This window comes from Mandrillus leucophaeus, unplaced genomic scaffold, assembly GCF_000951045.1.
Source record: "Mandrillus leucophaeus isolate KB7577 unplaced genomic scaffold, Mleu.le_1.0 Scaffold838, whole genome shotgun sequence".
Lineage (NCBI taxonomy): Eukaryota > Metazoa > Chordata > Mammalia > Primates > Cercopithecidae > Mandrillus > Mandrillus leucophaeus.
The window spans coordinates 970194-996309 of record NW_012109119.1 but is presented as its reverse complement, the minus strand read 5'-3'; the positions used below and the strand labels follow the sequence as shown (position 1 = coordinate 996309).

Here is a 26116-nt window from a genome sequence, read left to right as displayed (position 1 = left end):
AAAAACCCACCCCCGTGATTCACTTAGCTCCCACTGGGTCCCTCCCACAACAGGAGGGGATTATTACAATTCAAGATGAGATTTTGGTGGGAACACAGAGCCAATCCATATCAATGAGTATTATTTAATTATATTCCTTTTCACTTTACCTAAAAGCTCAGGACCAAATTTATGATTCAATAATATAAACCGTATAGGATCTTATAGTCTTTTTGTCACTAATCCTAGTGAGCTTGATTTTCATTATGTTTGATTTGCATTTTACTCTTTGATTATATGTGTTTCCTGTAAGCTGCCACAAATTATTTGTGGAATGAGGCAAAATATAAATGTATGAATTAATAATTGGACATCTTGAAGACTAGACTGAAGAATTTAGATTTTAAATGCAAGGTAATGGGAATGCATTGGATTTGAAGGGCAAGGGAAAGGAAGACTGAAAGATGTCTACAAGGTTTGAGTCTTTGCCAATAAAAGACACCATAACGGAATATGAATATAGGAAGAAAAGCAATTTCGGGGTGTAAGATGATTAGTATTGGACTTTAGTTTTATATGGAGATCATCTGACTGGAGATGTCAAGCAGGCAGTTGAAATCACAGGATTAAATTTGCATATGAAAATTTACTTTACATATGTTTGGACTTGAATGTAATTTGAAGACAGTTAACAGTTAAGACCAAAAGCATATGCAATATCGTCTAATGGAAGAGAGTAGAGAAAGAAAAGAAATCTAAGTGAGGCTCTAATACTTGCATTTATTAAACATATGTAGAAAAAGAAGTCATGAAAAGTGGGTGCAGAGGTAGGTAATACAGTAATATATAATGCTAGAGTGTCTGAGATATAAATAGACTTTGGAAATGGCATAGTCAAAATCTTTTATTTTATGTATGAACACAAGCAACTCTAGAGAAGTTACATGACTTCTTCCAAATTATATGACTGTTTAATGGTAAATCATAGGCACATGAGCCTCATTCTCTGTCCAACACTCTCTAGATATATAATTACATTGTCTTCTTTGGAGTGGGAGTAGAAACCCAGGGAGGGCATAGACTAGGAGGAACCGAAGAATGATTTGGGTAGTTGTGTTTTCATTTTATCTTTTGTTCCCACATACTTTTATTTTTTAAAGATTATTTTTTGCATTAAGGATACATATTCTCAATTTAGATATGAAGTTTTAACAGAGTAGAAAAAAAGAAAGGAGTTTGAGTAAAAGTAGATCAAATGATTTACCAGTTTTATTTAGATGAAGTTCAAACCATTTGTCTGAAATAGATTGTCAACAATAGCCCTTGGGCCAAATGTGACCTGCCACTTATTTTTGTAAATAAAATTTTATTGGAACACATCCATGCCTGTTTGTTTATATATAGTCTATGACTGCTTTCACACTGCAGTGGCAAAATTAAATAGTAACAGAGAAGCTAGTGTTCCCAAAGGCTAAAATATTGACTGACTCTTTACAGGAAAACTAGAAAACATTTACCAATCCCTGATTTAGGAGGACACTAATCATATGTTGCTTGTATAATTATGAAAAACACAAAAGCAATGGTATTTCTAAGGCTGAATTAATGTTTTTAAAACTTATTTTGAGATTTTATTATTGAAGATTCAACAAGAGAAACAGAACTAGTAAGACAGATATACATATAGAGATATCTATGTCTATATATAGATATATACATATCAAGAAATATTTAATAATGGAGGGGACTGCCTAAACAAGTCTGAAATCCATAGGACAGGCCATCAGGAAGCGAAGATTATGGGCAGGCTGGGGCTCACAGGCATAGATGAAAGCTGCTGTCCATGAGTGGATTTTCTTCAGGAAAATTCTTTCTTTCAGGAACCTCACCTCTGCTTTTAAAGCCTTGCAATTGTTTGAATCACGCCCATCCAGATTGTTCAAGATGATCTCCTTATTGAAAGTCAGCTTGCTAGGAGTTTTAATTATGTCTACAAAATTCCTTCACAGCAATACCTACATCATTGGCTAAAATAACTGGGGACTCTAGCTTCAAATATTTTGCAGCTCTGTTGTTGGTACATACACATTTAAGACTGTTATGTCTTCTTGGTGGACTGACCCTTTTATCAGTAGGTAGTGTCCCCTCTGACTCTGGTAATTTCCTTTGCTTCAAAGTTTACTTTATCTGAGGTTAATGAAGCCACTCCTGCTTTCTCTTGATTAATGTATAGGATATCTTTTTCTGTTCTTTTACTTTCAACCTGCATATATTATATTTGAAGTGAGTTTCTTGTTGACAACATACAGTTGGATCATGTTATCTTTAGCTAATTTTTATATTTTAATTGATGAACAAAGGCCATTTATATTTAATATAGTTAACTGACCTGTTAGGGCTTAAGTCTGCCACTTTGTTTTCTTGTTTTATATTTGTTTCCTTTGTTTATCTTTCTTCTGTTTTCTTTTTTTGTGCCTTCCCGTGAGCTTCTTGAACACATTTTGAAATTCTATTTTTATTTATCCATAGTGTTTTTTGGTGTATCTCTCCATATAGTTTTTTTTAGTGGTTGTTCTAAGTATTACAATGCATATACATACTTTATTATAGTCTGTTAGGGTTGACATTTTACCAGTTTGAGTAAAGTGTAGAAATGTTACTTTCCTTTCAGTCTATTTATTCTCCCCTGTTTATATTTTCACTATATACATTGAGAACCAATGAGACAATATTATAGGTTTTTTTTACATCAACTAATCAAAGATAATTTAGAAAAATCAAGAAAAGAAGGGAAGTTTATTAATACTCTTTCCATTGTGCTTTCCTCTTTCCTGGCATTCCAAGATTCCTTTCTTTTCCTTTCCATTTCAAGAACTTTCTTTAGTCATTTCTTAAGGTAGGTCTGCTGGTAACAGTTTGCTTAGTTTTCCTTCCTTTGAGAATGTCTTGCTTTCTCTTTTTATTTCTGAATGATATTTTCCCTGGATATACAATTCTGGGTTGATGTTTCTCTTTCACCACTTGAAAATGTTGTGCCACATCCTCTGGTTTCCATGCTTTCTGATTAGAAATCTGCTGTCACTCACATTGTTTTTCCCTCACAGGTAAGATTTAATTCCTCTGTCACTTTTTTCATGCCTTTTTTCTCTGCCATTAGTTTTTAGAAATTTGATTCTGATTATTATTACGTGTCCTTGCATGGATTTGGGTTTTTTTCCCATCTGAGGTTTGATTAGATTCTTAGCTTCTTGGTTTATGTCTTTTGCCAAATTTGGAAGATTTTTGGTTATAATTTCTTCAAATACTTTTTCAGCCCCACATTATTTCTCTCCTTTTTCTATGAATCTAGTGATACTAATATTAAATCTTTTGTATGGTTCCACAAGTACAGGATATGTCTGTCTTGGTAAAGTGAGGCTCATTTATTTATGGGTCTATTTTCTCTCTTTTGTTCATACTGGGTAATTTCTATTGTTCTGTCTTCACGTTATTTTTTTCTCTTTTCTCTCCATTCTGCTATTGAGTCCCTATCCATTGCATTTATTTGTTTATAGTATTTTTCAATTCTAAAATTTTCATTTCATCCTTCATATCTTCTATTGCTTTGCTATCACTTATCTCTTTGCTAAAGGTTTCTGTTTTTTCATTTGTTTCAAGTATGTTCATAATCACTTGTTGAGCATTTTTCCTTTGACTGCTTTGAAATGCCTGTCAGACAATTAAAAATATTTGTATCATTTCAAAGTTGGCATCTGTCGATTGTCTTTTCACATTCAAGTTGAGATGTTATTGGTTCTTAGCATGACATATTTTTTATTTTATTCTGGACATTTGGGGTATTACGTGGGTCTTATTTAAATCTATTTTAGCAAGCCTCCCCTTGACACTATACCAGTGAGAAGATGGGGAACCACTTCGTTGCTGTCAGGTGGGAGATAGAAGTCCAAGTTCCTCCATGTGGCCTCTGTTGACAACCTGGAGGTGTGTTCTTCATTAACTGCTAGGCTAGAGTAGGAGTTCATGCTCCCCACCAGACTTCCATTGATTTACTCGGGCTGGGAAGGAAGGAACTCCTTGTTACTATTTCCCTCCACTGATTCATCCTGGCTGGGAGAGACAGGAACACCTAATTGATGCTCCGCAGATAACTCATTATGAGTGGGTGGAAGTGGGAATCCAGACTCCCCATGTTATCTACAATAACACTTGCAGGTAGGGAGTGGGGCCATGTGTTACTGCTGATGGGGGATGAAAGTCCAGGTTCCCACTCAGCAGGTGGATAATGGAGAAGTGCCTTGTTACAAATGAGCACAGGTTAAAGTCTAAGCAGCCCATTCTGCTTTTACTTGTGGGCATGAAGTTGGGGCCACAGTTTATTCTGTAGGGTTTAGCAGGAGTAGGCTTGTTATTGTCTAAAGTTTTCTGCTGTGCTAGGCTTCCCCTTTCCTGATCCTTTGACTAGAGACAGTAGGCTTTTTGCGTACTTTGTCTTGTTTTTTTCTTATTGTCATTTCTGGGTTTCTAGCTTCTCTAGCACCCAGTAGAGAAGGTGAGGCAAAAAGAAAATCCAGGGTGTCATTCCTCAGGTCCTGAGGTACCTACCTGGTCTGCTGCCTTCTCCACATCTTTCAGTATTCATATGTTGGGTTTTAATTTTTTTAATTAAAAAATTTTTTAGAGACAGGGTCTCACTCTGTCACCCAGACTGGAATCCAGTGGCATGATCATAGCTCACTGCAGCCTCTGAACTCCTGTGCTCAAGACATTCTCTGGCCTCAGCCTCCCACATAGCTACAACTACAGGCATGTGCCACTGTGCTTGACTAATTCTTTTTTGCTTTTGTAGAGACAGGGTCTCACTTTGTTGCCCAGCCTCATCTCGAACTCCTGGACTCAGGCAATCCTCCCACCTTGGCCTCCCAATGTGCTGGGATTATAGGTATTAGCCACCTTGCCCTGCATATGTTTGTTTTATATATAATGCACAGGATTTAGTTCTACTTAGTAGGAGGAATCTGGAAAAATAAGTCCACTGAATTTTTACCTGAAATCAGAGAACTACATAATTTAGTCATCTGTAAGACAGGACATCATTTTGTAAATGCCTTCATATAGGAACCACCAGAGACTGAGAATGCAAAAGATTTGTTTGGTGGTAGACTTACTTCTGACATGATTGCAGAACGACAAGGACATTCCAACTTCGTGCAAATGCAAGAACTAAATTGGACTTCATCATCCATTAGGTACAATCATTTTATTATATGCCTTTTTACATTATAATTACATTATGTAATTATCATTTTTCTGAAGCTTATAAATGTATACATCTTATATAAATATAATCAATAACTCATAAAATTATCTACTGTACTGCAAAGGTTCATGCTAAGTAATGCGTGTTTTTTAAGATGGGGTCTCAAAAAATGGCTCACTGCAGCTTCAACCTTGCAGGTTCAATCGATCCTCCTACTATAGGCACATACCACCAAGCATGGCAAATTTTCTTTGTACTTTTTGTGGAGACAGCATTTATGCCATCTTGCCAGGCTAGTCGCCGATCATGGGCTCAAGTGGTTCACCTGCCTCAGTCTCCCAAAGTGCTGGGATTTCAGGTGTGAGCCACTGTGCCCAGCCTAAAATTAAAAATTCCTTTGTATGGCATAAAAGACTCTTTATTATCTGTCCATTATTATCTATTGTAGTCCTTTTCTTTACTGCCCATGACACTTCATATTTCAGGAATTCTGAAATATTCTAGTTACTGAATCTCAATCATAAGATATTTTTTCATGTTTGTTTCTGCCTTTGTTTGTACCTGTTGCACTGCCTAGAACTCTTTTCTGCTAATTTGCTCGACAAATACCTACAAATGTTCCAAATATCATCTCAAGATCTTTCTGCTCCATGCTACAGATTTTATTTCCCCAAAATGCCATTACATTGGTATGATAGAGATGCTAACTCTATCATAGCAATTCTCCTCTTTATTTTCATTTTTCTGGCTCCCTCTTCTTGGGGGCTGAAACGTTTCTTTCATCCTTCTTGTAGCCTTTCCAAACACATTCGCTGCACTTAGGAAATACTAATGAAATTATGTTGAATGAATGAATAACTTATTAATGGGTAAAAGTATGTCATAATTGTAACTTCAAGTTTAGGATTTGTTTAGAGAACTGGTTAGGGAAAGGGATGTAGTTTTATGTTCTTCTCTGTCATGGCTCAAATGAAGATATAGCTATGGACTGTGAATCAAGCATTCTGTTTAATTACCAAAATGTTCACACAGGGTGGAATGCAATAAAGGTTTCCAGAAGATCTCACAGAAACTCTTATTTTCAAAGCCCTTACCTGCTTTTCCTTTCCTTTCCCATCCCCAGCCACTTCCTGGTATTTCAGAAATGACCTGCTTCATATATATCATCTGAAGTTTATAACCTGAAAATCTTATGATTTACTATATCAACTTCACTATGATTTCATGAACATATATGTGAATTTATAAAGAAAGTGGAATATCTCTTTTACAAGTTTCTTCTATAATAGTGCTATGTTTATATGGTAATAGATTTTTTTTGAAAGCAACCAAATTCTATGTCACTTTCTTGCATAAGTATCCAACCAAAATGTATATTCAGCTAATCATTTAACCAATTCATTTTACATTAAAGTAATTATTTTTATATTTGTCAGGTGAGACTATTTTTAATGTCTTTGGTGGCTATATGTGAAGGAACTCACCTTTTCCTATATTTTCCTGTCCTATTAAAATAGTAACTGTATTTGTCTAAATTCAGAACAGTGGATTTGATTCCAGTCGACCAATTTAGAAATGTATGTAATGTGAATCTACAGAACAATAATCTTACTTCATTCAGTGGATTAATCTATCTACCTAATGTGAAGGTGAGTCATTCACAAATTTTTCTTTCTTTCAAGGTTTCCAATGCAAGTTTTATCTTCTTTACTTTGGATTAAATGATATTTCCACATTATTAAAGTAGATAAATTATTCCTAAATTTTCTTTGGGTTTTTTTTGTTTGTTTTTTTACTGAGCAAGAAAAAAACTATTACCTTCCAAAGTGATTTTGCTTTGACCTCAGTTTTATGTGATTGTCACATATGTAGTAAATTTTCCTCTGTAGTCAGAGATGGGATTGAAGGCAGACATGGAAAGAAGTTTCTAGGTTCTTTAAATGGCCTTATTGCCTCCTTTATTATTTCCTTGACTCAGCCATCTACTAAGGCCTTTTAAACATAGATAAATAGCTGTCTCTTCGACTAAAAATTATTTCATCCTTGTCAGGTTTGGAGAAATCAGGAGTACAGATTGAGAAAGCTGAGGAGCTTTCTAGAGTCTCCATGTGAAGTATTGTAATTTCCCAGAATGTCAGATTAAAAACACATTCAAAACTAAGTCTAGATTATTTAGGATATAAACATTTGTTGTTTTAGCACTAATATATTATTAAATTATGTGGTATATGCCAAGTTTTATCCATACAATTTTTAATAATTTCCAGGATTTCTGATTAATAAGATATTCTTTCTGTAGGTCTTATGCCTCAACTATAATCATATTGAATCAATCATGCCCAGACTAAAGCCTCAGACTCACTTAACCAATAGACAACTACTGTACCAGAAAGTGCCTTCAAGTGGCTATGGACAGCAAGGAATTTCAAAAACAAACAGGTAGTATTCTTTATTTTTATGATTATAACTAATTTTGGCTGGGAATTTTAAAAGCAGTTAATCACATTAATGATAGCAGTAACACATTCCAGTACATAACATTTAGCTTATTGTAATACCTATTTTATTTATAGCTACATGCCAAAAATAAACTTCATAAATAAAAAGATACTCAAAATGTTTCTCTCATTGTTTATTCCCTGCCTTCTCCATTTCAAACCTGTATTGTGAACAAAGGGAAAAAAACAAAAAACAAACAAACAAAAGGCCTTGTACTACATGTTTGGTGACCTTGGGTTTCTTTTTTAAAAATTGAGGTACAATTCACATACCATAAAACTCACCCTGTGTGTACAATTTAGCAATTTTTAGTTTATTCATCATAAACATTTTTATCAACCCACAAAGGAACCCTATACACAGTAGCATGGAAATGGGATTTTTTTTTTAGCATTTGTTTTGCTTTTATTTCTAAATTATTTATCTGGTCACTTAATGACTCAGCACCAATGGAATATATACTTTACGCAAAAAATGAAGACAAACCTTCCACCTCCTTACATATTTTGATAGAACATATATATATCATATCATATAATACATATCATATATATGATATATATATTTATAATGTGTATCTCCAAATCAGAATACTTTCATTCCAGTTTTCCCAATAAAGAACATTCCTTGTGCCTTTTATTACCTCTATCAAAGTATAATTTCCATGCAACAAAATTGACCAATTTAAGTGTAAAGTTTAATGAATTTTGACAAATGTATGCAATCATAAAACCTCTACCACAATCAAAATACAAAGTATTCCCATTCCAAAAAGTTCATTTGTAATCCCTCCCCTGACACCCTGGCACCTGGCAACAACCACTAATCTGCTCTCTTGCTGTAATTTCGCCTTTTTCTAGAATTTCATATAATTGGAATTATGTAGTAAGTAGTTTTTGTGTCTGGCTCCTCTTACTTAGCATAATGCTTTTGAGATTCATTCATTTTGTTGCAAGTGTTAGTAATTTATTTCATTTTATTGCCAAATAGTATTCTATTATATGTATTATATGACAAGTTATTTATGCTTTTATCATTGATGAACATTTTGGTTGTTCCTAATTTTAGGCTATTATGATTAAAGCTACTATGAACATTTCATTTATATACATACTTTTTTGGATCCTATTCATATTTGATTTTTCTAATAGTTTTATTGAAGTGGCAGTTTATGTATCATGTTTACTTATATTAAATGTATAATTCAATAATTTTACTAAATTTATAGTTGTATAATCATAACTGCAATATAATTTCATAACATTTTCCATCTCACCAAAAAGATCCTTCATGTCTATTTATAGTCAATTTCCTTTCCCACCTCTAGTCCCAAACAACCTCTAATCTGTTTTCTAGAATTGTATTTTTCTAGACATTGCATATAAATGGAACTATAAAATAGGTGGTCTTTTGCCTCTGGCTTCTTACACTCAGCATGTTTTCAAGGTTCATTCACATTATAGAATGTGTTAGTAGTTCACTCCTTTTTATTGCTGAATATATTGGCTATTTCACTATGGATATGACTATATGGATATGTTACATAATGTTTATTCATCAGTTGATGGAAATTTGGATTGTTTCCACTTTTTGACTGGTTTGAATAACACTGCTTTAAACACTTGTGTACAAGTATTTGTGTGCACTCATATTTTCATTGTGTTTATTTTGGGTAGATACCTATGCATGGAATGGTTGGGTCATATGGTAACTTAACATTTAGCTATTTAAGAAACTGCTAAACTGTTTTCCCAAATGGTTGCACCATTTTTCATTATCACCAGCAGCATATGAAAATTCTAATTCCTGCACATCTCTGCCAGTGCGTGCCTGTCTTTTATAGTATAGCCATTCTAATACATTCGAAGTGGTATCTCATTGTGGTTTTAATTTGTATTTTCCTAATGACAAATAGTGTTGAGCAGTTTTTCATATGCTTATTAATCATTCATGTATCTTCTTTGGTAAAATCTCTATTCAAATCTAAAACCTAAAAAACCTAATTGTTTAATTAGGTTGCTTGGCTTTTCATTATTAAGTGTCTTTATACTGGGTGTAAGCCCTTTATTAAATAAATGATTTACAGACATTGTCTCTCAATCTGTGGCTTCTCTTTTCATTTTCTTAAATGATGTCTTTGAAGGAATTTTAATTTTGATAAAGTCTAATTTATCAACTTTTCTCTTACAGATTGCAATTTAGGTGTTATATGTAATAATTCTTTGCCTAACCTAAGGTCACAAAGATGTTCTCTTGTTTTCTTTAAAAAGTTTTATGTTTTCACTCTTACATCTAGTCCTATGATCTGTTTTGAGTTAAATGTTTGTGTATGTTGTGAGGTAGGAGTGAGGTCTAAATCTATTTTTGTATGTGGATATTCAGTTGTCTGAGCACCATTTTATTAGAACACTCTCCTTTCCTCTATTTAATTGTTTTGGCACCTTTGCTAAAAATCAGTTGAGCATAAATGTAAGGGTTTATTTCTGTACTCAGTTCTGTTCCACTGATCTGTATGTCTGTCCTTTTGTGCCAGTACTAGACTGGTTTGATTACTGTGGTTTTATAAAAAATTTTAAAATCAGTGATTTAAGCTCTCCAACTTTGTTCTTTTAAAAGATTGTTTTGACTATTCTAGATTCTTTACATTTCTTTAAAAATTTTAGGACAAGATGGTTATTCACAGTGAGTGGGGGGGATGTCTTCTGGGCTTTTGATAGAGATTGTATTAAATGAATCTGTTGATCAATTTGGGAGAATTGCCATTTTAGTAATATGGAATCTTCTAATCCATACACATGGAATATTTCTCTATTTATTTGGATCTTTGTTAATTTCTCTCAGTAATGTTTTGTAGTTTTCTGTGTACAGATTTTCCACTTTTTATTAATTTATGCTGAAGTATTTTATTCTTTTTTATACTTTGTGAAAAAGAATTTTTGCTTAATTTCATTTTCAGATTTTTTATTGCTAGTAGGTAGAAAATTCAGTTGATTTTTGTATATTAATCTTTTATCCTGTGACCTTGCTAAACTCCTTTATTGCTTCAAGTAGTTTTTTGGTGGATCTTTTAGGATTTTCTAAATACAGGATCATGTCATCTGAAAATAAAGACAGTTTTATTTATTCCTTTCCAATCTGGATGCATTTTTTTCTTGCCTGATTGCATTTTCTATTGATTTCATTGTAACACCTTATGTACTTCTTTATTCTAGACCATACTTTTTAAAGAATATTACATAAAATATAAACAGACTATGTATTATAGCTTAATTCTGATATATTAATAAATTTATATTTTCTTAACTTCAGTTTATAGTAAACACATACCGAACTGTCTTTTTATAATATACACGGTTTGAAGTTAAGTTTATGGCCTCCAACTTACCTATGTGTTTCAGAGACATAATGAGCAGTGAAAATTTGCCTCCAATAATGCACAGTTTAGAAGTTCTTCATTTGGCCTACAATGGAATTTGTAATTTGATCCAGCTACAACTTAACAGACTAAGAAATTTAAAATTCCTCTTTCTACAGGGTAAGTAGAAATACTGTTATTGTATAAGCCTTTATTTTTAAAAACTGATTTTATCATCATTCTGTTTTGATAAGCAAATATAAGCATCAGTATTTACTCAAACAGATTCACAGACAAAAATATTTTAGTAATCACAAATGAATTTTTCCTGGCTACTTACATACTTTTAGAAACCATTTTCAAAGGTCAATGCGGTATTCTGAGAATATAGACAGTATTACATCATAATTTACTTGTATATAGTATTCAACTTAAAAAACAATAAAAAAACTAGTGGGTAATTCACAAGTATTTATTAAACTCAGAATTGTCATAAGTACTATGAAAGATATGGAGGTACTTTGTTATTATAATTATGTATCATTGAAATCCTTGATCTAAGTAGTTTAAGATCTATCTGTGGAGATGTACTGAGACAAAGATGAATTAAGTTCAGACTACGTATTACTAACTTAAGTGCAACAGAAGTTCAGAGAAAAGAGAAATTAAAAGATTAGCTCGTCAACATGTATAGAGCTCTTTAAATGAGTGATAGAATCTAGACTGAAGGTGAGCATTACTGAGTGCTTTGCAAGCAGGGGAAAGGAGGAAAAGAGTCACAGGACATGACTGTGGTGTCTGTGGGCCAACACTTGAAAAGGGAACAACCTGATGAGAACAAAGAATATGCACTTTTCTAAGAGAGTTATAAATCCTCTAAACATGATCAATTTGATAAATAATCCGCATTTCAATATATGAGATCATGTTATTTAGTTTTTATTTAAATAAGCCTCATTACTTTACAGTAATTTTTAAGTTATACTTCAACTTCTGTGATACATGTGCAGAATGTGCAGGTTTGTTACATAGGTATACACGTGCCATGGTGGTTTGCTGCACCCATCAACCTGTCATCTACATTAGGTATTTCTCCTAATGCTTTCCCTTCCCTTGCCCCCCTACTCCCTGACAGGCCCCAATGTGTGATGTTCCTCTCCCTGTGTCCTTGTGTTCCCATTGTTCTCTCCCACTTATGAGTGAGAACATGCAGTGTTTGGTTTTCTGTTCCTGTGCTAGTTTGCTGAGAATGAGGGTTTCCAGCTTCATCCATGTCCCTGCAAAGGACATGAACTCATTCTTTTTTATGGCTGCATAGTATTCCATGGTGTATATGTGCCACATTTTCTTTATCCAGTCTAACACGGATGGGCATTTGGGTTGGTTTCTAGTCTTTGCTATTGTGAATAGTGCTGCAATAAACATATGTGTGCACGTGTCTTTATATTAGAATGGTTTATAATTGTTTGGGGATATGCCCAGTAATGGGGTTGCTGGGTCAAATGCTATTTCTGGTTCTAGATCCTTGAGGAATTGGGACACTGTCTTCCACAATGTTTGAACTAATTTACACTCCCACCAACAATTAGTAATTTTTAAATTTTGTATAATAGTGAAAAATTGAGGTTGAAAATATAGAGCAGGACCAAAGTAGGGAAAGTCAAGCAGAGAAATTTGTACAGGATATAGTCCATAATAGGTAGGAGCTTGAAACTTTAAGAAAAGTAGCATGAGAAAAACACAGGGCTTGGGACATTAGTCTAACAATAATTTTTAATGGCATAGGAGAAAGGCAGGTATATCCATCAGTGGGACATGTGGGGAGATACTGAGGTAGTTGATCTGAGTACAGTAACTTCTCAAAGACAGGATTTTCTAGACCATATTTTTAAAAATTTGAATGCATCTATCAAAAGCACTTGTGATTTGGATCAAGAACCCGGAGACTTGGCCTTAAAACCAAGAAATTAAGCACAATGACAGATCTTTTTTTTAAAAAAAATTATTTTAGATTCAAGGGGTACATGTGTATTTTTGTTAACATGGTATTATGTTCTGGTGGGAATTGGGCTGCTAGTGTACCTATTGCCCGAATAGTGAATATAGTATCCAATAGCTAATTTTTCAACCCTCACCCCTACTCCCATTCTCCCCCTTTTTGCAGTGTACTTATTATTGGAGTGTACTTACTGTGAACTTACTGCTTAGCTCCCACATGTAGATAAGAACATGCAGTATTTCAAAAAAACCAGCCGGGCGAGGTGGCGGGCGCCTGTAGTCCCAGCTACTCGGGAGGCTGAGGCAGGAGAATGGCGTGAACCCGGGAGGCGGAGCTTGCAGTGAGCCAAGATCAGGCCACTGCACTCCAGCCTGGGCGGCAGAGCGAGACTCTGTCTCAAAAAAAAAAAAAAAAAAAAAAAAAAAAAAAGAACATGCAGTATTTGGTTTTCTGTTTCTGAGTTAGTTCACTGAGGATAATGGCCTCCAGCTCCATCCAGGCTGCTGTAGAGGGAGGGCATGATTTCATTCTTTTTTATGGCTATGACAGATTGGTATTTGTTTTCGTGTGTTTTTTTGGTTTGTTTTTTGTTTTTGTTTCATTTTTTATTTTATTATTTATTATTTATTATTATTTTTTGAGAATGGGTTTCTCTCTATCACCCAGGCTGGAGTGCATTGGTACGATCATAGCTCACTGCAGCTTCAACCTCTGGAGCCCAAGTGATCCTCCCACCTCAGCCTCCTGTGTAGCTGGGACTATAGGCTTGTGCCACCATGCCTGGCTAATTTTTTTATTTTTCTCTCTTTTTTTGTAGATATGGGGTTTCAATTTGTTTCTCAGGCTGGTCTCAAACTCCTGGCCTTAAGAGATCCTTTCACCTCAGCCTCCCAAAATGGTGGGATTACAGGCATGAGCCACCACTCCCTGCCCAGATCTTTTAAAAGATACATTGACATACAAAAAAGCAGACAACCTAACCCTGGAAGGTCTATTTCAATCGAATAATGTAAGGGAGGAGTGTGTTCTGATGCCATGGCTAGCATGGCAAATTAGACTAGGGCAGCCTTATGCAGGAAGTAAGGCAGTTTACTCTGACAATAACAGCTGCCATTTGTGGAGTCAGTGGGTAAGGTGTTTGTCTACATCATTGTCATATTTAATCTTCACAGCAACTCTACATGGTAAGGATTGTTACATGTATTTTACAAAAGAAAAAAGTGACATTCAGTGTGGTTTAATAATTTGCCAAGTTTGCACCAGTGTGTGTTATGGTACCAAGTCAAACCTAGATCTATCTACCTTCAAAGCACATGCAGTTTCTATCCAGCTTGAATGACATAATAAGGGCATAGACTAGAGTGCTGGCAGTGGGAGTGGTAAGAGGTGAGTCCAAAAGGCAGTTTAAAAGGAAGAAATATTAAGACTTAGTGGCTAATTAGATGTAAAATAAGGAGAAAAACTGTCCCAGATGTTTTTAAAATTTCATTGGGAGATTGGGCAAGAGGAGGTACTAAAGCTAAAGTCATTGGGAAATGTTGCTTATTTGAGAGTAGAGAAAGATCAGTTTGTGTTGTAACAATTTTGATGCATTAAAAATAGAAAGTTGGCTGGGCGCAGTGGCTCACGCCTGTAAACCCAGCACTTTGGGAGGCCGAGGCGGGCGGATCACAAGGTCAGGAGATCGAGACCATCCTGGCTAACACGGTGAAACCCCGTCTCTACTAAAAATACAAAAAATTAGCCAGGCGTGGTGGCGGGCCCTGTAGTCCCAGCTACTTGGGAGGCTGAGGCAGAAGAATGGCATGAACCCGGGAGGCAGAGCTTGCAGTGAGCCGAGATCCCGCCACTGCCCTCCAGCCTGGGCAACAGAGCGAGACTCCGTCTCAAAAAAAAAGAAAGTTTTTCTAGCAATAGTACTGGACCACAAGTCAGGACTAGAGATATATTATTTCAGAATGATCACAATGGAAGTGAAAGGTGAAGTCATAAATGTATGTGCTTACTTAGGAAGTAAGCACACAGAAAGATGAGTGAAAGGCTGAAAAGAGCTTTGAAGACATTCTACCCCTTTCTCTGTATCCCTGTCAGCATTTATTATTACCTGTCTTTTTGATAAAAGCCATTTTAACTGGGGTGAGATGATATCTCGTTTGTATTTCCCTTATGATTAGTAATGCTGAGCATTTTTCCATATACCCATTGACCATTTGTATTTCTTCTTTTGAGAAATGTCTATGCATTTCCTTTTTCCTGTTGAGTTGTTTGGGCTCCTTATATATTCTGGTTATTAATCCCTTGTCAGATGGGTAGTTTATAAATACTTTCTCCCATTCTGTGAGCTATCTCTTCACTTCGTTGATGGTTTCCTTTGCTGTTCAGGAGCTTTTTAGCTTGATGCAATCCCATTTGTCTATTTTTGCTTTGGCTGCCTGTGCTTTTGACGTATTACACAAGAAATCTTTGCCAAGTCCATTTTGATTTGATTTTTGTATATGATAAGAGATAGGGGTCAATTTTCATTTCTTCTGCATAGGGATATCCAGTTTTCCCCACACCATTTATTGAAGAGACTGTCTTTTCCCCAATGTATGTTCTTAGCACCTTTATTAAAAAAGAGTTGACTGTAAATGTGTGGATTTATTTCTGGGTTGTCTATTCTGTTCCATTGGTCTATGTGTCTGTCTTTACGCCAGTTATTATGAGGACACTAGTCATATTAAATTAACGCTCATCCCAATGACCTCATTTTAACGTTAATTATCTTTTAAAGACCCTGTCTCCAAATACAGTCACATTTTGAGGTACTGGAGGTTAGGATTTTCACATATTAATTTCAGGGGGACACAATTCAGCACATAATAATCAAGGAGAATGAATATTGAATGAAATGTAGTGTGGCATACTAGAAAGATAATTGAGCTTAAAATGTAAAAAGTCTAAGTTAGGCCTGATATTGCCATTTTTATGTCTTTGAGAAAGCCACTTAATTTCTCTGACCTTCAATTTTCTGATTAGAAAAAAGAGATAAAATATTTCCCCTGTAGTATTTTGAGACTCTGATAGAAAATACTGTACATATAAAAAAATTTTGTAAAGTGACGAGTCTTCACATAAGTTATCATTACTATCTATATAGCTATTGATAGCTACAATAGAGAGAAATCATAGGTTATAAATAAGGGTTTAGAGTTTTGAAGAATTAAATGAACTTTGATGTGTTTAATATGGTTGCAGTGCAAAAATATGAGAAAGAACAGCATAATTAATGGTGTTCTTCTAACATAATACAACAAATTAGTCTATTTTAAGAAATAATTAAATATACTATTGTAATGTCTATTAGAGTAATAATATACTCAGGAAGCATATGTTTTGCAGCACTTTTCTGTATCTACTTTTGTCAATACCAACTATTTTAACAATTACTGAACAGACATATTAGATCATTTCAGTACATTGTGTACATCACATCCTGATCTTTCAAATTCACAAATGAGAAATTTTAGCAAATATTATTTTATGATGATGCTACCTTCCTGTAAATTACATTTCAATTTCTCTTTGGAAATAAGTTTCTTGAATCCTTTACTTCTTTTGAAAAATCATCTGATTAAAAGATATTTATATGTAAGTAGATATCCTTTAATTCAAGAAGTTTGGGCTCACTTGATATATCATGACTTCTTTCTTTTTAGGTAATGAAATCAGCCAAGTTGAAGGGCTTGACAACTTAGTAGTCCTTCAGGAATTGGTAGTGGATCATAACCGCATCCGATCATTTAATGACAGTGCTTTTGCCAAACCAAGTTCTTTATTGGCACTTCACTTGGAGGAAAACAGACTACGAGAACTGGGCAAATTACAATCTTTGGTAAAACTAGAGAAACTCTTCCTAGGATATAATAAAATCCAGGTAACTATTATTTTTTTATTATGGGATTTACAAGCTTTAGTTTCTCTGAGTTCTGAACATAAAGCTTCCAAGAACATCAATGAAAATGTTGCTAGTATGTTATTTATCATTTATATACCATCTATATTTCAAGGCATAGAAATAGTCTGTGATGCAGAAATATTCACCCTACTTCTAGACTTAAGAACTGGACAAAGCCACATGCACAAGCTCATTAACAAAGATTAGGTCTACATGTTCTAAGGCTCTTCTCATCAGTCCTCTCTGAGAGTTCTCATTTGTTCCTTGACTGCTCTTGATCCAAGTTGTTTCTGAATCTTGATTCTGGACTTCCTTTGGCCCCTTAAACTTATCATATGTACTTGTTCTACCCAGCATTTGAATCAACTCCTGATAACGGACTTTGACTCGGCTTTAATGTTATATCTCTCCCCACTCAAGGCTTCCTTAGATAGGATCCTGGCTTAGTTTTACCTGCTGAGAATTTAACCTGTTACTTTTAGGTCACCGCCCCAACTGAACCGCTCAGACTCTCTCCTGAGATAGCATACAGATAAGAGTTGAAGACATAACCTTATACAGCCCTCACATTTCTCTCAGCATTTCTGTGGTGGTCTCTTAGCTCTCCTTTTACCAGCTTTTCTACTTCTGCCAATACCTCTAAGATAGCCTCAAAGACAGACTGAACTCTGGACTAACCGCCAAGGGCAGGCAGCAAGTCTGTCTTGTCTACATTTGTATCAGCATACAGCATAGTACCCAGTACATAATAGATCCTCCATAAACGTTTGTGGCTCTACTTGCTATAGAGTTCAGGAAGCCTTTTCTGGGGGTGATTTTTTAAAAGCCCTGGACAAGGTTAGAAGGAAATCATGAGCCATGCCCCTTTCTACAAAGCAATTAGGGAATGTACATACAGATAAAAATAGTATACAACTAATTTATACAGATTCAAACATTCATCTGAGAAAAGCCTGCCAAAACTGGGGATAATTCTTCCTAAGATTTATCAAGAAGAAATCTAAATTAGGAAAATTGCCCTTCTATGGAGATCTTTCCAGTGATAGCAACTGAGCTAACAAAAAAGACTGTCAAATCAGACTTAACACTCATCAGAGATTTTATCTGGTATCGAGCTTTATAAATAATTTCAAGGACACATAGGGCCCAGGACATGCCTAGTGCCTTCTCAGGCCCTTCCTTCCCACATCACACACACCACCGAGCTTAGAATAAAATGTGAGGTCTTCAAGTGAGATTCCATGAGGTGATCTTATACAATAAGGGAGTGTGTTTCATTTACGAACCATCTCCATTTCAAACTTGAAATTATGTGACATTTTACAGGGATCCATGCCTTATAATTCTATAGATTCTAGGTTTATTTATTATAGGCAGTCCTTAACCAAGAAGATCTGCTAAGAATAAGGACCGCTAAGAGAATATCATAAATGAGGACCTTCTTCCTAGCAAGTATCATTGCTTTATTTGACAGGATGTCCAGTTACCAGATTAGATCTGGTAACCTGCTTTTCCACAAGAGTGTCCCTGCTCTCTACTCCTCTATCCCTCTTAAGCAAATGAATCGATAGAGATCAGCTGGTATAACAACTATACTTAGTCAAGCTTATTTATTAACAAAATCTAATATAGCTAAATGACAACTTATATATCATGAGAGATTCTACATACCATTGAATGAAGAAGTAAGTATTATTATTTAATGATCATCCCTTATTTGTTTTATTTTTATCCTTGAAATGGTATTTTCCATTGAATTTAGATAGATCATTTTGCCTTTAAGCTTATTCTAACCATTAATATTATAGTACCTTAATGTGACCATACATTTAGATGGGGAAAAAATGAACTCAGAGGAATAGAAAGGTTATGTTGGAAATTCTGTTGAATTCTACTGAAAACATATTTTCTTCAAACTTCTAACTCTCCTTTCAAATTTTATTTTTGAGAGAGATTCTGTCTCTAGATTCATACCAACATGGGCAGGCTGATACCAGCATTAATTTCAACAAAGGGACAATCAGATAACTTTGGGTTAATAAAAACTGATAGAAGGGAGAAAGCCTAGAAAAATTAACAAAGGAACAATATTTCAAGTGAAGGTATATGCAGTCCCTCGTTGGCCTACTTTAACATCCTTCAGAAGCTATATCCTTGATAAAATATAATACATACCCTTGATTCTGGTGTGATGCTTTTTACTTAGCCATCATGTCCAATAATATAGATTTAGCAAATTGTTGTCTATAGTCTTGCTTCTAAAGAAAGAATCACACAAACACAATTGAAAGATTCATTATTTAATTCACCTTTATAGTCCTGTTTGATCCCTGTGTCTAAATGATTCCCCTACCTGGCATCCAGCTACTCTGTCTACTTTTAAACATATAATTAATCACCTGAAGCTGAAAAGAACCCCAAGAATAGTCTATTGCTATTTCCTGTCCTCAGTGAAGGCCCCAATCCAGGCACAATTATTATTATGATTGCCTTAAGTACTTACGCTGACATTGTAACTACCATTGGTATCCTGGTTAATGCTTAACAACTGGCTCTCCAAGAGGAAAAAAATCCCTAATGAGTAACATTTGCCAATTTCTATGGTATAATTTCTTCTGTCATAGCCAATTTCAGGCTAACACACCATCTCACAAAATTCCTAAAAATTTACCAGTTGACTTTTTGTGAGCCAGTAGCAGCACACTACTGTAAAAAATAATGCTGCATATTAAAAATGGGAAGCCATCAGCCCTCTCCCCCCAATTATGGACATATTAGTTTCCCTGATGTCTCTTTAAAAGTTTATGCCATCATTATCTTCTACAAATTTAATAGTCTATTTCCCATATTAACATTTTCTGTGAAAACAGAAATTTTGATTAGGAATATTTCACTAGTGACTACTGTTATGTTTGGTTTAATTTGAGAAAATAATGTAAGACTTTTCGCATGTCCGTGATTACCGATCAGGCCTTGGTTCCACAGACAGAAACTGCCTGTGGGTAAAAATGCACAATATCTCTATAGATTTACAGATTTTTCAAAACCCTCCTTTATGATACTTCCAAAATCAAAATAGTAAAGATCAGTCATTTTAAAAATCAAATTCACTTCCAAATGATCTAAAATAGGTCTAAATATTTTTACACATACTAGAAGAATTTGCTATATGTCCACTTGTAATTCCACAAAGGAATACAGGCATGTCAATAACTTTGTTGTGTTACATGAACTAGCAACAACTTTAGGCTGAGCTTGTTGACTAAAGTTTGTCAGAAATAGCATTTTAGAAATAATTTTGCAAAAACTAAAATATATTTGCAAACTTTCACCAATGTTAAATGGAAGCTAATAAATAATGCTATGCAATGGAGAAGGCAAATTATTTAACATGAGAGATAGTTTTTCAGCTATATATATTCCCAGCAAGTATATCAAGATGCAATCCACTCAATAGCACACATTCTTTTATTGTTAAGGTTGTGTTTAGTTATGTACCTTTAAAACTTTTAGATTTGGTTCACCTTTTCCATACTTTTTTGTCAATGTGCTGGAGGAATTAACCAAATATAATCTGAGTCCTAGAATAAATCATAATTCTGAGAAAAAATTTGGTCTTTTCTTACAAGTGCTGCTATATATCCAATTTTCCATGTTAGACTGTTATCTTTGCCAGTCATGTATTTGAAATCTACAGTACACAGATCTGCCTTTTTTCAAGAATACAGAAGACTGTCACTGTCACTCAAGCTCACTTCAGAGAATTCAATCATGAGCTAGCTGCAATCTAACACTTACATATAATTACTTCAAATGAGTCTACATTTGAAGATGTTGAGTCTAACCAAATAATAACTGATTAACTTTTGAATAGGATATCACAGAACTGGAAAAACTTGATGTTATCTCTACTCTCAGGGAGCTTACAGTGTACGGCAATCCAGTGAGTATGTTACCATTCTAATTTATTATTTAATTTACTGGTAGTTTTATAAAATTTATTTTTATATGGTATTAGAAAGGGATTTAATTTTATGTTTCTGTATGCATAGCCAGTTATCCCAGCCCAAATGTATTGACTTCTTCCAACTGATTACAGTGCAAACTGTCATTGTCATGTATAAATAAGGTCTGTTTCAGGTTTCCACATTATATTCCTTGGCCTATTTTTCTAACCCTGTGCCAATATTATATAGTGTTAATTAATTAACATTTTGTAGTAAGCCTTGATGTCTGGTAGAATAAGCACCTCTAATTCTTCCTCTTTCACCTCCTTCTCTTTCTCATTATTTCTTTCTCTTTCTTCACTGCCTTGGCTATTCTTGGCCCTTTACAGTTTTCTATAAATTTTAGGAACCAACCCGTCAAGTTACATGAGAATCTTGTTGATATTTTAATTGGAATGGCATTCAATTTATAAATTAATTTGGGGAGAAAGTTGCAACCTTTCCTGTTGGAATCTTTGAGGGGACCCAATAAGTAGCACCCTTGTTCACCTAATTTCTAAACAGATTGAGTAATATGACAATGGAGAGGCAAAAATATCAGCTTAGCTTAGTGAGAAATCAAAGGGGCATGTTATCAGATTTCAGAAATAGTCAGTCATGATCACCCAGATATAGAAAATACTACACCGAGCTTTTTCTGCATAAGAGGAGAGCTACTCTTGGAGAGCAGAACACATTCTTCCAGAACACTCTTTTCCCAAGAAGGGAGCTAAATCACTCAACTTCCCCTAGTAGAGAGGAAGTGAAGGGTCTGAGAAAACCCAGGAGGGCCACATCATAGAGCTACTTCCACCAAGAAGAAAATAGCAATAAACAGTATCCCCTAATATTTATAGTATTCAGCCTTCACATTAACATAAATATCACTCCATTTATTTCATGTCTTTGAATAAATATTTGTAATTTTCTCCATAAAGATTTTAATCATCTTTGGTTAGATTTATTGTTGTTTTAATTGCTTTTTAAATAGTGTCTTTATTTTCCTAATTGTTTGTTGCTGGAGTGTATACATTCTGATTTTTGTATATTGCTTTTTATCTAGGACCCTTGCTGAACCCTCTTTTTAATTATAATGGTTTGTAATTTTTTTTGGATTTTCTCTATAGACTATTATCTGCAAATATGACTATCATTTCTTTCCAGTTCTCACATTTTTAATTTCCTTTGCTTCTCTTAGCATGCTATCTAGGACCTCTAGTACAGTGTTGAATTAGAAGTACCATTAGAAGTACTTATAGTAAGTTACTAACTTCAAAAGAATGCTTTAAAGTTGTCACTACTTAATATGATGTTTGCAGCAGGTTATGGGAAGATAACCTTTAACAGCTTAAGGAAATTCTAGTTCCAGTTTCCTACCAGTTTTGTCTTGAATGGGCATTGCTTTTTCAGTAATTGGTAATATAGTTTTTCTCTTTAATCTGTTAATATGGTAAATTACAATAATAGACTAGTGTTAAACCATCTTGAAATTCCTGGGATGAATACTTCTTGGTCATGTTTTATATTTTATTGGATTCAATTTGCTAATATTTTATGTAGCATATCTGTATCCATGGAAATAAGTGAAATTATCCTATAATTTTATCTTCTTTTAGTATTCTTTTCAACTCTCTCAAAGTTTTACTTGCTTCATAAAATAATTTGGGAGCATTCCCTCTTTCTTCAATCTATGGAGTTTTTATATGTAATGTCTCATATACTTCTGGAAGGATAATTAAACCTTATCTCTAGAACTCTCTGGGCTTAATATTTTTTTAGGTTATATTTTAAACTACTTAAATTCTTTAATGGCGATAAAGCTAGTCACGTTTGTATTTCTTAAAACAGCTATTCTGAGAAGTTATATTATCTAGAAAATTGCCCTTTTTAGGTAATTTTTTTTTTCTTTTTTTTTTGAGACAGAGTCTCTCTCTGTCACCCAAGATGGAGTGCAGTGGCACGATCTCAGCTCACTGCAGCCTCTGCCTCCCGGGTTCAAGCAATTCTCCTTCCTCAGTCTCTCAAGTAGCTGAGATTACAGATGCATGCCTTCATGTCTGGCTAATTTTTTGTGTTTTTAGTAGAGACGGAGTTTCACCATGTTGGCCAGGATGGCTTTAATCTCCTGATCTCATGATCTGCCTGCCTCTGCCTCCCAAAGTGCTGGGATTACAGGCGTGAGCCACCTTGCCTGGCCTGTAAAATTTTAATGTATTGCTCTCATAGTACTTTCATGAATTGTTTTTCATTTATTTTTTAAAATTTGTATTGATGTAAAATATACATATACAATTTACCATATTTACATTTTTAAATGTCCAGTTTAGTGTAAATAAATATATTTATATTCTTTATTGTTCCTTTCATTCCCATCTCTCATCCCCGCTCCCCTTCCCAGACTCTGGTAACCACCAATCTAGTCTTCGTCTTCATTAGATCCACTTTTTTAGCTCCCACATATGAGTGAGGGCATATGATATTTGTTTTTCTGTGCCTGGCTTATTTTACCTAACATAATGGTTTCCAATTCCATCCATATTGCTGCAAATAACAGGATTTCATTCTTTTTATGGCTGAATAATGTTCCATTGTGTAGATATACCATATTTTCTTTATCCATTCATCCACTGATGGGCACTGAGGTTGATTCCATATTTTGGCTATTATGAATAATGCTGCAATAAACATAGGAGTACAGGTATCTCTTTGATGTATTGATTTCCTTTCTTTTAGATACATACCCGGTAGTGGAATGGCTGGAAAAGATGGAAGTTCTATTGTGAGTTTTTTAAGGAACCTCCATACTGTTTACCATAATGGTAATTTACATTCCTACCAACAGTGTGCACAGGTTCCCCTTTCTCCACATCCTTACCAGCATCTGTTATTGCCTGTAGTTTTGATGTCAGCCATTTTAACTGGGGTAAAATGATACCACATTGTGGTTTGGTTTGCATTTCTCTGATTATTAGTGACTTTGAGCACTTTTTTTTTTTTTTTGTAAACCTGTTGGCCATTTGTATGTCTTCTTTTGAGAAATGTCTGTTCAGATCTTTTGCCAGTTTTTAAATTTAATTATTTATTTATTTTTGGCTGTTAAGTTGTTTGCGCTCTTATGTGTTCTGGTTATTAATCCCTTGTCAGATGGATTGACTGCAAATATTTTCTCCCATTCTGTGGGTTGTAGCTTTACTTCGTTGATTATTTACTTTGCTGTACGGAAGCTTTTCAGTTTGATGTAATCCCATTTATCCATTTTTGCTTTGGTTGCCTGTGCTTTTGATGTCTTACACAGTATTTGCCCAAATAAATGTCTTGGAGGATTTCAGCAATGCTTTCCTCTAGTAGTTTCATAGTTTAAGCTCTTAGATTCAAGTCTTCAATCCATTTGGATTTGATTTTTGTATATGGTGAGAGATAGACATCAATTTTCATTCTCCTATTCAGAGTTATCCACTTTTCCCAGAACTATTTATTAACAAGACTGTCATTTTCTCACTGTAAGTTCTTGGTGTTTTTGTCGAAGATGAGTTGACTGTAAATGCATGGATTTATATCTGGGTTATCTATTCTGTCACGTTGGTCTATGTGTCTTTTTTTAATGCCAGCTCCATGGTTTTTTGGTTACTATAGCTTTGTAATAAAATTTGAAGTCACATTGTGTGATGCCTCCAGTTTTGTTCTTTTTGCTCAGGATTGCTTTGGCTATTTGGGAATATTTTAGGATTTTTTTTTTTTTATTTCTGTGAAGAATGTTTTAGGTATATTGATAGGGATTGCATTGAATATGTAAATAGCTCTGGGTAGTATTGTCTTTTTTTTAACAACAGATATTTATTTCTCACAGTTCTGGAGGCTGAAAGTACAAGATCAAAGGGCCAACTGATCCAGTTCCTGGTGAGGACCATCTTCCTGGCTTGCAGATAGTTGTCTTGCTGTATCCTCACATGGCTCTGGTGGGAAGGGTTGGGTGTGAAGAGGGCACAAAAACTCCTGGTCTCTACTATACTTTTCTGTAAGGGTACTGGTCCCATCATAAGGACCCCATCCTGATGACCTCATTTAAACCTAATCACCTCCCAAGACTCCAACTCCTAATAATACCATTACATTAGGGGTTAGGGCTTTAATATATGAATTTTGGGGGCACATCAGCATTCAGTCCATAGCAAAACTTAATCCTCAGCCTCAACTCAGGGTTCACCTATTGTTCTCATAATGTCTGTTATAGCAAAAGTATTCAGCCAGGATCATGCATTGCTAAGAGACATTAGTGGTCATGTACCTTTAGCTCTTCCAGTCTAGAAGATTCCTCCTCCAGACTGAGGAATCTTCCAGACCAGAGAAGCCAAAGGGACATGATGATTCCTTCACTTTGATGACTTTGACACTTTTGAAGATTATGGACCAGTTAATCTGTAGAACATCCTTCAAGTTGGGTTCATCTGGTGACATCTTATGATTAGACTCAGGTTGTGCATTTTGGGGAGGGATATTGCAAAGGTGGATGTTGCATTCTCCATGTATCTGTCATACAATTTTAATTTGTCCTATTCACTGTGATCACTTGATTGAAGTGGTGTTTGCCAGATTTTTCTGCTGTAAAGTTACTCTTTGCCTCTTTATTTTTTTTGCCTTCTGTGGCATCATGTACTTTATTTTTTATATATATATATATACTTTAAGTTCTAGGGTACATGTGCACAACGTGCAAGTTTGTTACACATGTATACATGTGCCATGTTGATGTGCTGCACCCGTTAACTCGTCATTTACATTAGGTATATCTCCTAATGCTATCCCTCCTCCTTCCCCACACCCCACGACGGGCCCTGGTGTGTGATGTTCCCCATCCTGTGTCCGAATGTTCTCATTGTTCAATTCCCACCTATGAATGAGAACATGCGGTGTTTGGTTTTCTGTCCTTGTGATACTTTGCACAGAATGATGGTTTCCAGCTTCATCCATGTCCCTACAAAGGACACAAACTCATCCTTTTTTATGGCTGCATAGTATTCCATGGTATATATGTGCCACATTTTCTTAATCCAGTCTATCATTGATGGACATTTGGGTTGGTTCCAAGTCTTTGCTATTGTGAATG

The 26116-nt window shown here is 34.8% G+C and overlaps 1 protein-coding gene across 1 annotated transcript in view; it reads left to right on the top strand.

Annotated features, from left to right (window-relative positions):
• The window catches only part of LOC105530675 (leucine-rich repeat-containing protein 9-like), a gene marked incomplete at its 5' end in the record, with an annotated part of 78689 nt that overhangs the window by 13651 nt on the left and 38922 nt on the right, over positions 1 to 26116 (top strand). The window contains 6 exons of the mRNA XM_011968314.1: positions 5095 to 5225; positions 6777 to 6885; positions 7536 to 7675; positions 11134 to 11270; positions 16788 to 17005; positions 20901 to 20969. Coding sequence (XP_011823704.1) covers positions 5095 to 5225; positions 6777 to 6885; positions 7536 to 7675; positions 11134 to 11270; positions 16788 to 17005; positions 20901 to 20969 — 804 coding nt within the window. The remainder of the gene's footprint in view (positions 1 to 5094; positions 5226 to 6776; positions 6886 to 7535; positions 7676 to 11133; positions 11271 to 16787; positions 17006 to 20900; positions 20970 to 26116) is intronic.